Source organism: Hypanus sabinus, chromosome 9 (assembly GCF_030144855.1).
Source record: "Hypanus sabinus isolate sHypSab1 chromosome 9, sHypSab1.hap1, whole genome shotgun sequence".
NCBI classification, from domain to species: Eukaryota; Metazoa; Chordata; class Chondrichthyes; order Myliobatiformes; family Dasyatidae; genus Hypanus; species Hypanus sabinus.
In genome coordinates this window covers 43,120,151-43,135,633 of record NC_082714.1, presented here as the reverse complement: position 1 = coordinate 43,135,633, position 15,483 = coordinate 43,120,151, and the positions used below count along the sequence as shown (strand labels likewise).

At 42.3% G+C, this 15,483-nt stretch overlaps 1 protein-coding gene across 1 annotated transcript in view; it reads right to left on the bottom strand.

Moving 5' to 3' along the window:
* The window catches only part of tbl3 (transducin beta like 3), a 74,670-nt gene that overhangs the window by 4,785 nt on the left and 54,402 nt on the right, over window positions 1–15,483 (bottom strand). The window contains exon 20 of the mRNA XM_059979567.1: window positions 2,261–2,332. Within this exon, the coding sequence (XP_059835550.1) occupies window positions 2,261–2,332 (72 nt within the window). The remainder of the gene's footprint in view (window positions 1–2,260; window positions 2,333–15,483) is intronic.

Here is a 15,483-nt window from a genome sequence, read left to right as displayed (position 1 = left end):
TGTTACGAATCCCGTAACTGGAGAACTTACCAGCAAAGATAGAGAGGTCCGTCGAAGTCTGATGTCACTATTTTCAAACATTTTTATTGATAAAGGGACACAAAAGTAGGGTTAATACAAACATTCAGAGACAATAGTCGCTGTTGTTATTCTGTATCCCTGGTGGTACCTGCAATTTGACACGTTTCTCTCTCTCTCTCTCCGACTGGGTCTACTGACCCCCCCACCCCCCACCTTTCGACGGGTGCTCTTGCGATTCTCACAAAGAAGGGGGCTGGGATCATAAAAATACAAATTGCACATTCCACCTGGGATACAGAATAAGGGGACAGCGACTATTGTCTCATGGAGACCACGTGAAAAGCCCTCGGGCAAGGTGGGCTGGTTGAGAGAGAGACTGCATCATCCCAACCTGACTGACTCCTGCGACCCCGTGAGGAATTATAAAGGAGAGTCTCGGGGGACAGCCCTCAGACGCACCAAGAAGACACGAGAGGGTGGTCCTGCAGAAGTGGGAAGCCATTCTGAAGGAAGCTACGTGCGTTAGATTCCGGGATTGGAATCTGTGGCTGGAATCACAGGAAACCGCTTTTAACTAACATCGGGGAGAGGAAACCAACGCTCCCCCGATTTCACGGAAGATTCATCAAGACTCGGCAAGTTCTTTCTCTTCTCCCCCAATCTCTCTCTCTCGGTCGCCCCACGTGAAACCCAGCGATTTTCAAAGGGCTGAGGCCGGCAGCCTTCTGAGTGACTTCTATATTTCCAACGGACAATCTAGTAACCCCTAGACATCAGCAGAGCTCACTTAATAATGATGATTATTAATGTACCCGCGCTTTAGATTGAGTGTTGACAATGTGCCCTATCTGAATGTATGTATTTACCCTACTTTTGTGTCCCTTTACGAATAAAATGTTTGAAAATAGTGACATCAGACTTCAACGGACCTCTCTATCTTTGCTGGTAAGTTCTCCACTTACGGGATTCATAACAGTCTACTGTTACGAGGCAAAATGTTTTTGGTGACATGAAAAAAAACATGCATTAGCCGCACCGTAGTATAGGCCGCAGTGTTGCTGCAGTGTTCAAAGCGTGGGAAAAAAGTAGCGGCTTATAGTCCGGAATTTACGGTACTTGTTTCATCTCCAGCTTCTCCAACAGAAAATACAGTTGCAGGAAAAGGTGTGAACCCTTTGCAATTACTGGTTTGCTGCATTAATTACTCAAAATGTGGTCTGATCTTCATCTGTCACAACAATAAACACAATCTGCCTAAACTGATACCAAACACAAACAATTGTACTTCTGCTCGTCAATACCAAGTACACCATCTCAACAATCACAGTCTATGTTAAAAAAAAGCATGTGAGCCTCTGACCACTTCTTTTCACATTATTTGTCAGTGATATAGATAATGGAATTGATGGCTTTGTGGCAAAGTTTCCGGATAATATGAAGGTTGGTGGAGGGGTAGGTAGTGCTGAGTAAGCAAAGCGATTGCAGCAGGACATGGACAAATTGGAAGAACGGGCAAACAAGTGGCAGATGGAATACCTTTCCTGTAACACCATAGGATTTTATCTTGTTAAGCAGCCTCAGGTATGCTACTTTATCAAATGCCTTCTGAAAATCCAAGTAAATGACATCCACTGCCTCTTTGTCCACCCTGCTTGTAACTTCCTCAAAAAATTTGTCAGGCAAGATCTCCCTTTACAGACACCATGCTGACTTTGAGTAATTTTTATCATTAGTCTCCAAGTACCCCAAAACCTCATCCTTAATAATAAACCCCAACATTTTCCCAACCACTGAGGTTAGGCTAACTGGACTATAATTTCCTTTCTCTCGCCTTCCTCCCTTTTTAAAGAGTGGAGTGACATTTGCAGAATTAATGCAGAAAACCAGGTTCACAACTTTTTCCTGCAACCGTAGGTGTGCTAAGTGGGAGAGTTGTGAGCAAAGATAAGGGACCCTTCACTTAAAACTAAGGTAAGAAGAAATTTCTTCTTGCAGTGGATGGTAAATCTGTGGAATTCTCTGCCTTGTTGGGTAGTGGGTTCTGATTAACCACAACTGGAGATGGATCAATATTCAATAGATTGAGGGATAGAGCAATAAGCAGAATTGGCACAGAAGAGGTAGCCAAGGCCAGCACAGATTCGTCATGATCATAGTAAGTGGCAGGGCATGTTTGAAGGATTGACGGCCTACTCATCCAGCAACTTTCTTGTGCTCGTGTCTCATGATACAGCCATACCTTTCTGATCCTGTCGCAACTTGAGGATTGTTGACTCCAGTTTTTCTTTTCCATTACATTCACCAAGAAGAGCTATAAAAAAATGCACCAGGAATTATTATTTAGTTTAATTATACTTTATGTGCAAACAAGTTTATTTTATTGTTCAATTATGCATTTAGTTCAACTGTTATATAAGTAGGTATATTTACAATCGTAGCTCTTTCGTGCAGTCCACTGAATCAACACCAGCTCCGCCTGGAGGGATTCAGTCCTTCCCATTCCCCTCCCTGACAATTACTCTCAAATGCTCATTCACTTCCCTTTTAAAATTCATATAGTCTTAGAAAACTACAGCACAAAAACAGGCCCTTCAGCCCATCTAGTCCTTGCAGACTCATTTAAACTGCCTGGTCCCATCAACCTGCCCTCGGACCATAGCCCCTCCTTTCCCCTCCCATAATTGTACATATCCAAACTTCTCTCAATGTTGAAATAGAAATCCCATCCACCACCTGCGGTGGCAGCATGTTCCACACTCATCAGCCTCTAAGTGAAGATGTTTCTCCTCATGTTCCCCTTAAACATTTTGCACTTCACCCTTGAGCTACGATCTCTAGTTGAAGAACCTTTTTCCAAAAATCTTACCGGCAGCAAATTTCAGATGATACTCTAAATACCTCCATCACATTTGCACTCTATATTTTTTCCCTCACTTTAAATTTGCATCCAATCCATGAACCATCTGCTAACAACATCAACCTTCTCTATCTACCCTGTCAACACATCATGATCCCACGCACATCCATCAAATTTCCTCTAAACCTTCTTTCCTTCAAGCCAAGTAGGCTTACTTTATCCATTCTAACCTGAAATCACTCCTCCATGGAACAGCACAATTAAGTACTTCATCACAGTTTTAAAAACTCTATGATAATCAATTTCATCTTTAGGCCTTTAACTGTTCCAGCTGATTCAAATCTCTTATTTAATATCACTAATGTAACTAATCTAGTTAAATTAACAACAGGCAAGTTGCCATAACCATTAAAAATGCTAAAACTTGCATTTCAAGGAGATATAATGGTGTAAAGATTATGATTATTAGTAGCTCTGAGAGGTCTGGACTCAGGAGGCCACTCAACAGAAACAGTTAATCATTAATGAGCTTAAGCAGTCAAATAAAACATGCCTATTTATATAATTACACTTAATTGAGTAGCATATTTTTTCCATGTCAAGAATAGCGTAGTTCCAATTTACAGTTTATGATAACTAAGCTCAGACAAATTAACTTGGTTTGCGCTGTCTCTGGCTGAAATACAGAGTGGGTAAACAGACCCAAAAAACTTTAAAATTAAACACCAGGTGCATTTAACCTGGCTAACTGAAAATACTAGCCTCTAATCTGTGGCTGCACTTTACATGGCTGGTCTAGGGGGCTATTTGGTGTGGGTGGTGGGGGATTTCAGTGATCATAAGCAAATGATGTCAAGGGAATTTGTTTCAACCATTTCTGATTGTCCACTGACAGGTTCAAACATTACCTGCTACTTATCAGAGCACACAGCTGCAGTTCTCACCGGCTACTAGTCAACATTTCCAAGTCCGCTACAACACAGTAAAACTACCAAAGTGGAAAGCTGCCAAGTATAGCAGAGCGAGGGCGGGTTCCATCAAAGTCTTTGTGACACCTACCAAGGAATAGATGACACTAATGTATGATTTGGACTCCAGTTTGCATTACAACCAATTTAGATTTTGGCTGGTTCATGAGAAGTAATAACCATTACATTACAACTCCCAGTCAGTGACCATGAGTATTAGGAATGCCTTACCTTGCAACCTCCCCTTGGTATTTAATTGCGTCACCATTATCAAAAGCCTCATCGGCAACTGAGCAAACTCACCATCAACGTGAAATTAACTGGATAAATGCTTTTGTTACAAGTTGATGTCAAAATTTGGGCACATATGCTGCGGAGTCCCAAGTCCCTTTCTCCCCTCCAAGTTGTGTGAATGATAAAATCAGGCCAACATATCCAGGAGGAGGAGAGAACAGTCAAAGTTCATCACATTGCATGAATGAATTCATAGGAAACCACAATCAAGGTGAAAACAAAGGTCCATCACAGCCTTTATACCTTCGTGCACCCAGTTAAATTTTGGGGTAGGGTATAGCAAGATGATAAAAAGATGGTTGCTGAGAAAGGGCTACATAATTGCCAATTAGCACTGTACAAATAGACCAAAGCATGATTTAATTTCTTTGGAACTATAAACAATGTACATGTCAAGCACACAAGGTCAAAGGGCTATTCTCTACCACAATTAACAGCCTCATTCCACAGGGATGAGTGAATGAATATCAGATACAAGTTTATAACCATATAACAATCACAGCACGGAAACAGGCCATCTTGGCCCTCGTAGTCCGTGCCGAACCCTTAATCTCACCTAGTCCCACCTACCCGCACTCAGCCCATAACCCTCCACTCCTTTCCTGTCCATATGCCTATCCAATTTTACCTTAAATGACATAACTGAACTGGCCTCTACTACTTCTAAAATGAGAGGTGGAAAAAGAGAGATGCCACATTGGCATGTCAAGAAACACTTCTGCCTCTGGCACTCCCATAACTATGTAATTGTCTGGGAGGGACAAGGACCAGTAAACTATTAATTCCCTAACCCATGAAGGGCATAATATAGCTTTGAAGTAAACTGTGATCTAACCACACAAGTATTCTCCCAAATGGTCCTGCCATTTACTAGAGATCAATGGCACACAAATGAACATAGACACAATTGTCACATGGTGACAATTATACGTATCTGTGCCATTACCTGATTCAGTGTACAGACTGCAAAGAGTTTGTTAATCAATTACAATATCTAATCTCAACTAAAGAGCAAGCATTTGTTACACTAAATATTTCAATTAAGATGGCTGATCTTGATCACAACTGACTGTCCTTTGCTCCAAACTAAACTGTTCAGGAATCTCTAAATACGTTGCCAGATCTTTTTCTAGGATCGATGATCATTTAAAGAAAATGAGCTTTGAGTTCACCTAATTCTCTCCTATTCGGATTGGAATTACGAGTTTGATATGCAGACCTTGTAGCTACCATCAATCATACTTCGGTTGTTTGTTTGGGATAATGTTCAGTAGGAAATTAATCAGATTTGATTAGAATTTAGATGTTTTCAGCTGTTTCTGTTTTATATTTTCACACTTCCAGGGTCGAATTGGTTGTAGACTAGATTTTACAAGGCGGTGACTCCACCAAAAGCCCAAGATTGATCATTAATTCAGCAATTCTAACTGAAAAATCACTACACGCATTGTCTTCTGCACTATAATGGATAGTGATACATACACACAATAAACCCCACCCTACCTGTTTAATTGCTCACCACCTACCCCGTAAATGTATTGGGATTATAGAGACTAGATGTCTGTAAGCTGATGAGTACATATGGTCCAGCATTCTAAGAAGCAGGCTTGATCTGAAGGGCATGTGAGGAATTCACCAGTCCATGACATCAAGAGTGATTGTCATATATAGCTTTGCTTCTACTGCTTTTGATGGCCACTGTCATCTTATAGCCCAGTCCTTTTTTCTCATGCATCCATATTTCAAAATGGCACCAGTGGCTTCAAACTCTCCCAATCAGGCAAACGTTCAACAATATAGCTGACAAGAACTTCCGAATATCAATATCAAATGTATTAAGAGTATTGATAGCTCTCAGCTCAGTATCACAGAACACATACCGCTAGAGATCGCTATTATCACCAAGGCAAGCCAGGCACCAGCCGCAGCTGGAAGAAACTAGAGACAGCACAATAGATTGAGCAGCACTACAATCTCTTTGTCCATAGCAACGACAATGAAGCTCTAGCTAACTAACACCAAATACCAGTTATGAAGATATAACTTGGCTCATATTTCCTTCAATACTGATGCTTACTGGGTGATCTAAAGGGAGTCATTAAGATCACTAGTCAGTCTCTTAAGTTTGACTTTGGTAAAGGGGCCAGAACAAGGGGCATGATCTTCAAATTAGACCTGATCAATTCAGGGATGAAGTCAGCAAATACTTCTTCATACCTGGGGAAAATGCAAATTTGGTATATACTCTTAAGCTGTTAAAGCTGGAGCTTCAACCATCTGTAATTCACCTCAGTGACTTTAATGGAGACACCAAAAGTAATGTAGCTAAGTTGCTAATGTCACAAAGGTAGTAGGAATTATAATTAGCAAAAATAAGATTGATAAATATTCACATGACAATGGTATTAAGCATTACAGTAGTAAGGATCATAAACTGTATGTAGTTAAGCTATATCAACCAAGATAAAATCAAACGGCAGAACAGATTTCAGGAAAGAACAGTCTATGTTTAATGCTCATTTGCATGTCACAGTTAATCACTAAATTCTAACCGAATCAATCACATCATCTGCACATGTGCTTACAGTTGCATGATCAGCATTTGGCTGACATTTTAAGAAATATATTTTACTTGCTTTCATGCATGGAACACTTTTACTCCACCCAACTATGTCGTGAGCAAGAACACAAGCTGGCTAACTCAAGCTGACAGACTACTGATGGTTTGGGGAAATCTGCAGCTGATAATTGTTTACAGCCAGTTCATCTTGTGCCTTCATGTAGATCTAGGCAAACATGGAAGTCTGATACTTCTGACCCACAGCTAACCTGATTATTTATCATCCCTTGCAAGGTATCTTCAATGAAACATTTCTCTATACTACTTTATTTTTTAAATTATTGAAATCTATTTGAATAGATTTTCAATGTCTCAGACCATCAGTTGTATTTGAAAGCAATTTAAAGGCTTTTGGCAGTATTTAGCTATCAATAAGAAAATGGGCCCAGGATTCAAGGCCTAAACAATACACATCTCTCAGAGCCTACTCCACCGGGCCACTAGCTCGCTTAGCCAACTGAACCTGGAAAAGTCTAAAAGCAAGACACTGTGGGCTGTGAATATGTTATATGTCAATGAAATAATGTCCTGAGTCAAATGGATGTAAAAAAAATGGAAATGTCACTGTTTCGTACTGAGACCCTTCTTCACAACTGTGAAGGAAAGGAGAAGACGCTAGAAAATTCTACTTTTGTTTCTGTTGACTGTACTCACTCACTGATGATATATCCCATACAAAGTTCACTATTTTCCCAGTCCCCCATCTTTATCCAGACTGAGAAATGTGAAACTAACTTAAATTGTTCCAAGTTTACACAGCTACTAAAGCCATCAATCCTCAAAAGACCACATTATTGTTGCTACACCTTCAAGTCCCTTTTTTTGACTTTTCCCAAAGGTTAAATGTAAAACGAAGCTCAATTTCTCCAAATACAAGCAGCACATCATCAGTAATCAAGTGCAATGAAAGATAACCAAGAATGTTCCAAGTTTGCTAGGGAACACTAAACAAAGTTTCAGAAATCAAAGCTCACATAAATCAACAAAATTCAGGTAATTGAAGTTGAAAGATTGATAGGTTGGAGCATCCACATATGGTAAAAGTGCCACATGAATAACAATATACTAAAGTGGGATTGTGCATGATTCTAACAATGGGATTAGATATCTTCTATGTGCAGCTTTTATGGGCTCCAGTCCCTCAAGCTGGTTCCCCTTAGATTTAGAAATGGATGAGGGGCGATACAATTTAACCACACTAAAAGTGTTAGTGGCAGTCTATTATGCAGCAGACAGGAACTTAAAAGATCAAGGATTACAGTGAGTTCCAACTGATTAGACGTGCAGGCCACAAAAAAAGAGAGTAATGAGGTAATTAGTGTTCATTGACCATTCAGAAATCTGTTGGAGGGGAAGTTCTTCCTAAATCATTGAGTTTGGGTCTTCAGGCTCCTACACCTCCTCCCTGATGGTAGTAACCAGAAGAGAGCATGCTCCAGATGATGAGGGTCTTTAATGATGGATGCTGCCTTCTTGAGGTGCTGCCTCTTGAAGACGTCCATAATGATGAGGAGGGTTGGCTAAGTCTACAACCCTCTGCAGCTTCTTGTGATCCTGTGCAATGAACCCTCTATACCAGTCGGAATACTCTCCAGTATACATCTATAGAAATTTGCTAGTGTCTTTCATGACTTACCAAATCTCCTCAAAGTCCTAATGGAGTACAGCCACAAACATCCATTCATTGTGAATGCACCAATGTGTTGGGTCCAGGATAGATCCCTGGAGATGTTGACAGCCAGGAATTCAATGCTGCTCCTATTTCCACTGCTGACTTCTTGAAGAGGACTGGTGTGTGTTCTCCCCGTTGCCATCTGAGATTTTACCCTCAGTTACCATCTCAAAATTTACAGATGATGTTTGAGCTGTGCTTAGCCACACAGTCTTGAGTGTAGAGAGGGTAGAACACTGAGCAGTGGGTTGAGCACACATCCTTGGAGTGTGTCTGTGCGGATTATCAGTGAGGATCCATACTGACCGCGGTCTTATAATGAGGAAGTAAAGGATTCAGTTGCAGAGGGATGTTTAGAGATGCAGATTTAGAAGCTTGCGATTAACAATGAGAAGATAACGTTGTTGAATGCTGAGCTGTAATCGATAAACAGCAGTCTGATGTATGTTTTACTGTTGTCTAGATGTTTAAAACAGAGTGGAGAGCCAGTGAGACTGCATCTGTTGTAGATCTGTTGCAGTGGTAGGTAAACTGCAGCAAGTCCAGATCCTTCCCCTGGCAGCCGTTAATTCTAGCCATAACCAATTCTAAAAGTACTTCATTACAGTAGATGTGAATGCTCGTGGTCAACTGGCAGCCCACCCTGCTCTTCCTGGTGTTACGAACCCCGTAACTGGGTCACTTACCAGCAAAGATAGAGACATCCGTTGAAGTCTGATGATACTATTTTTAACAGTATTTATTAGTAAAAATACACAAAAATAATATCAATGCAAATATACAGATAATATACGTCGTCAATACTAAACCTAAAAGTGCGGGTATAATAATAATCAATAAGAAACAAGCTCTATCGTTGTCTAGGGGATAATGAATTGTCCGATGGAAATATACAGTTCGTTTCAGTTCACACAGGCTGCCGTTGTTTGTTTGTCGCTGTGTTGCAATTGTTGGAGAGAGAGAGAGAGAGAGATAGAAGAATGGGAACAGTTACCGCTATTGTTTTTGCCAACCTTCCTTTATGATTTCGATCCGTCGGTGTCTTGTTGCTGTGGCCGTTCAAGTATGACCTCTCCTTTAGCTAAACCGTTCTTCCGTGATGAGCCCACCACCCAGGCAAGGGAGGACACACACGAGCTCTCACCGGCTTTTGCTATAAAACGCTGTCACTGGATTTCTAGCATTTCTCCTGGTGCGTCTAAAGGGGTTGTTCCCCAGACCCTCCTTTTATCCTTACTCACGGGGTCTCGGATGTCAATCAGGTTGGGATGATGCAATCCCTCAACCAGACCACTCTGGTTGCCCCCTGAGGGGTTTCAATGAATAGAGCATTACTCAATACACAATTCCTTCTCCAAGAGACAATAGCAGTAATCAGTGGTTCCGTTCCTCTTATGTCAGGAGACATTCCAAACCTTGTGTATTCTGCAGTGTCTATAACAACTGCCTTTGCTGTTATCCTGTGTCTCTCCCTTTACTGACATGCTGTGTATCTCTCTCATTTCCTGGGTCTCAAAACCGAAATAATAGCGATCTTGCGATTCTCAAAAAGGAGGGGTCGACTTTGCACCCTTCGGCCCCTCAGAGTTGCTCCACATTCGTAACACTGGGCACTGGTCTAATAATTCCTCTTTGAAGCAATTGAGAATTATCAACAGGTTGATGATGTTCTGAAATACTCAAGCCAGTAGGTCAGCACTGGCTATCAGGACGTGGCCAAGTATGCTGCTGGAGCCTGATAGTAAGGGTTTACCTTGAAGAATGTTCTGACATCAGCCTCCGAAACAAAAGCTATAGGGTCACCAGATGCTGTGAGTATTCACATAGGTGTAGTGTTATTCCCCCTTTCAAAGTGTACATAAAGGTGTTAGCTCAGAAGAGAGTCCAGCAGCACTGTTGTCTATGCTGTTAGGATTCGCCTTATAGGATGTGTTGCCATTCAAAGCCTGTCTCAGCTGTCACGTCTCTAATTTCATACGGATTGCCTTTTCACTCTCACAATGACCTGCCATAGGTCATACCTGGACTTTGTGTTGGAATATGAGCAAAAGGCTGTGCTATTATTACATAGAGCTTTGAGTTGACTGTACAGGGAATACTGTACACAGATTTTAGAAATGTTTTAGGAACAGCTTCTTTCCCACTACCATCAGATTTCTGAATGGCTAATAAACCCATATACACTACTTCACCTTTTTTTGGCTATCTTTTATATACGTATAGTCCAGGTGTCACAGCCCCAGGCGTTCCCATCACAAATGGGATTACTCTGGCTTTAACCTTCCACATCCTTTCGATCTGCTCTTTTAAGCCCTGGCATTTCTCCAGCTTCTCATATTCTTTCTTCCTGATGTTCTGGTCATTCAGGATTGCCACATCAATTGCTACTGCTTTCTTCTGTTCCTTGTCCAGTGTGACTATGTCTGGCCAGTACTTGCTTATGGTTGACCACTACCTGCTTATCAGTCTGTATTTGAAAATCCCTCAGGATCTTAACTCTGTCATTCTCCACTACCTTCTCGGGTGTTTCCCATTTGGACTTGGGGATGTCCAATCCATACTCAGCACAGATGTTCCTGAACAAATTTCCTGCAACTTGGTTGTGCCGTTCAGTGTCTGCTGTTTCTAGCTGCATCTTGCACCCTGCCACTAGGTGCTGGATGGTTTCAGCAGATTCCTTACACAGTTTGCATCCTGGGTCTTGTCTAGTGTGATAAGACTCCTACTTCTATTGCTCTTCAACTCAGCGCGTGTTCTTGTGCAGCCACGAGCAGCGCCTCTACCTTCCCTCAGCCCTGGAATTTCCAACCTTTGGGTAAGTCTTTCTTACGTCAGCCACCTCTGATATCCAGTGATGGTACATCCCGTGCGGTGGCTTGTCCTGCCCTGGCCTCTGGTCCTCTGGCTCTGCTTCACCCACTTCCATTTCCATACACCCTACCTGCTGTCTGAGGTATTCTCCTACTGGGTCATCCTCAGGGGTCATCTTCCAGACTTACTCATAGATGTTTCACATTTCTTTCAGGACTGTGGCCTTGACACTTCCAAATCCCCATCCTCCTTTATTCCAGCAGGTTTACAGTCATTCAACGTTGGACTTTGGATGGAATCTTCCATGTACTGTTAGTAGTTTCCGGGTCTTGATATCAGCGGCTTTCAGCTCACACCTTGGCCAGCACACTATTAAGGCTGGGCATCTGATGGCCCTGATCTTGTTCTTCCTTTTTAGCTGGCTTTTCAGTACTTGTCTCACTCTTTCAAGGTACTTGGATGTTGCAGCCTTCCTCGTGTCCTCAGTGTGGCTTCCATGTGCCTGCAGGGTCCCCAGGTATTTGTAGCCGTCCTATACATTTGGGATGTGGCCTTTAGGGTAACTCGACTCCTTCAGTCTTGATGAGTTTGCCTCTCTTCACTACCATCCAAGTCCAAGTGATATGCCGATGTCTCTGCTGTACACCCTTGTCAGGTGGATGAGTGAGTCAGTGTCTCTCTCACTTCTGGTATACAGCTTGATGTCATCCATCTACAGGAGGCGGCTGATGATCAGTCCACTCTTGAACCTGGACCCATGTCCACTCCTTGAGAAGATCTGTCTGGGGGGGGGGGGGGGGGGAGGGTTCAAGCCTATGCAATATAGTAGTGGGGATAGTGCATCGCCTTGTATATTCCATATCTGATGATCAATTGTGCTTTTGGCTTTGAATTATCGTCTAGCATTGCCCTCCAATGCCCCAATGAGTTCTTAATGAAGCACCTTAGTGACTTGTTGACGTTGTACAGACACAGGCACTCCAGGATCCATGCATAGGGCACTGAATCGTATACTTTCTGATAGCCGATCCATTCAGGTCAGTTTGCCTGATCATGGAGTCTCAAATGACTGCTCTGTCTACTAGTAGATGGTGCATGGAGCCTCTGGTTCCATTACCAATCCCTCTCTGAGCAGGGCTCAGGAACTTACACACGTTCCTTCAGCACTGTGTCTACAACGCCTGACAGGAGCTTCCAGTGTTGACAGGCAGGCTATAGGCCGGTAGTTTGTCGGTTCAATGTTCCTTTGTGAGGATCCTTCATTATGAGTACTGTCGGTCGGGGTGGGGGTGTGGGAGCCTGCTTCTAGCAGCTGGTTCATTTGAGCTGCCAGATGTGTATGCAGTGCTGTTAGTTTCTTGAGCCAAAAGGCATCGATCATGTCAGGCCCTAGTGATGTTCAGCTTTTCATACTTGCTACCCACCTACTGCTGAGATGATGACTGATTCTTCCTCTGGGATATTTCAGAGACTCGCTTGTAGGTTTTTCAGCCATTGGGCACGGCTGTTATGTTATGTTTCTTTCTCCCATATACTCTTCCAGTACTCCTCAGTTGCTGTTTTGGTTGGTGCAGATACTGACATGCTGTCACTCTGGAACTGTGCTAATGACTTTCCTGGTTCTTTGGATTTATTCACTTGGCCTCTGTGTCCTTAGTGTACCTCTGTAGTCTGGTAGGCACAGCTGTTAACGTTGCTTCTCAGTTTCCAGGGCTTCTGCTATAGGCGGTGGAGGGGACTGGACCTACTCTTGGAATGTGAGGGCTATCCTTGCTGGTTTTGGAACATGACCTTATTAAAACAAAATTGTTGATATGCTAGTTGCAGAGAAGCCCAAGAATCCAGCACTAAATGTTTGTTCTCAAGATAAAACAGTTAACCATTTGAAACCAAAAAGAACAGAGTGTTACAAACACGAGAGAAAATCAGCAGATGCTGAGAATATTAGAGCATTACATGCCTTTGTAATTCTCTACCCTGTGGCATGCCCTGTCAAGGGATGAGACAGATATATTTTTGGGGACTAAGAAAAACAAGGAACAGGACAGGGTGGGACAGCTTTGAGTCAAGTTAACCAAATAGATTTGAAAATTGAAGTACAAACTTGAGCAGTGATTTGGTGTACTCCTCTTGTAAAATGACTGAGTATTTTCAGTTAGGACTTGCAAAGATTTAGAGGTTGTATCACAGCTCCTAAAAAGTAAGGGCATCAATAACATTCATGGTATGACAAAAAGCACAACTAGTAGTCAAATTTTAACCCGGAGGAAGGAATGTAATTATACATGCACAAGTTCATTTCACTCCAATGGTTGGCAACCTGCAGAACGGCATTCCAGCACGAGTTGATGTACATGCCACTTCTCAAAATAACATTACGTACACCTCTGGATGACTACTAGACCATGCTGAAGGAAGGTAACATTTTGGGAAATACACTGATTTGCAGCTTCCTTGAGTTAGGCTGAGTGTTTCTAAGGAAATATTGGACAGAGATATTTTGAACTAACCAGAAAGTTCTTTCTACAGGTGCAATTTGGTAGAAGTTATTGAACATACATAATGCAATGATAACCTTTCCTCATGTAAAGGATCCGAAGATATGTATGTTGATACAAAAATGTGCATTTTCGTGACAGCAAGAGGCAAAAACATTTACAGAGTAAACTCAGGTGATAATTGAGTATTGCTGCAAAGAAAAGTTTCAGAGAATCTGTGCAAACTTCCTCCCAAGAACTGCAAAGTAATAATAGCCCAACTCATTTTGGAAATCTATTTTAACCAAGCACAGCGGCATCTCCACATTCTGAGGAGATTTAGGATGCAAGAATTCCACCCCCTCCCCTTCTAACCAATGATCACAGGAGTGTCCTGTCCAGCCGCAGTACTGTTTGGGATGGGATTTGCAAGGCATCTGACCAGAAGTCCTTACAAAGGATTGTGAGAACTGCTGAGAGAATCATCAGGGTCCCTCTTCCACCCATCCAAGACACTTATTAGGAGCACTGTGTACGCAGGGCCCTTAACATTGTCAAAGATTCCTCCCATCCATCCCACATTCTCTGCCTCCCTGCCATTAGGTTGGAGGTACTGTAGCATTAGGACAAGGACTGTTAGGATGGGAATCAGCTTCTTCTCCCAGGCCATGAACTCCCTGCCACCGTCTGGGTCTCATTACGTATGAAGTGCCAATGGAGTTATACTGTTAACTTCTAATCTTGCGTTGTAAATGCACTTTATACTAAATATCAAACTTATGGAATATATATTATTTGTTAATTTATTTGTGTTAACATTGTGTTGTGTGTTATATGTACTGTGTTGTGCACCTTGGTCCGGAAAAATGTTGTTTTATTTGACAGTGTACACGTATATGGTTGAATGACAAACTTGAATTTAATAATATTGGCTGAAGGGAACAGTGTGGCCAGCACGACAAGGCAAAATGCCTGGTTATTGCATCCTCAGACCCTCCTATACTCCCCTTACAGTCATGGCTGCATCGCCAGATTCGGTTCTAACAAATGATACTGCCATAGAGGGTCACATCATAAATAAAGATGAGTTGAAATGCTGGAAGGAGATAAGGAGCTTAGTAACAGTGTCATGACAACAACCTTTCCCTTGAAGGTCAACAAAGCAAGAGCTGGTCATTGCCTCCAGGAAGGGGACAGTCAACATGCTCCTGTCTTAGTCAATGGTGTTGAGGTTGAGAGAATTAAGAGCTTCACGTTTCTAGGAATGAACGTCACCAATAGCCTGTCCCGCTCCCAGCACGCAGATGCCACAGCCAAGAACCCCTCCACTTCCTCAGGAATCTAAAGAAAGGTGGCATGTCCCCATAGACCCTTACCAACTTTTATTGAAGCACCACAGAAAGCATTCTATCCTGGATGCTCAATGGCTTGGCACGGCTAATGTTCTGCTTGTGACAGCAAGAAATTGTACAGATACAGAGAATGATGGTGGCCAGAGGATGGGGAAATGGAGAAGATGCAGGCAAGGGCAGCTTTGATGGTGGTGGGAAAAAAGGAGGACATCTGAGAACAGGTGTGGCAGAGATAGAGGATGGTGTGACAGATTGGTAAAGGTATAGGCAAGATAATTGTTAGATTAAGTAGGTTTGTAAAAGATGTCAAGGGATAGTTTGCCATCAGAGATGGAGACAGGGAGAGAAGGGTCAGAGATGCACCAAGTAAATTCTTGGGAAGGGTGGAAAATGGAGGCAAAGTTGATCAAA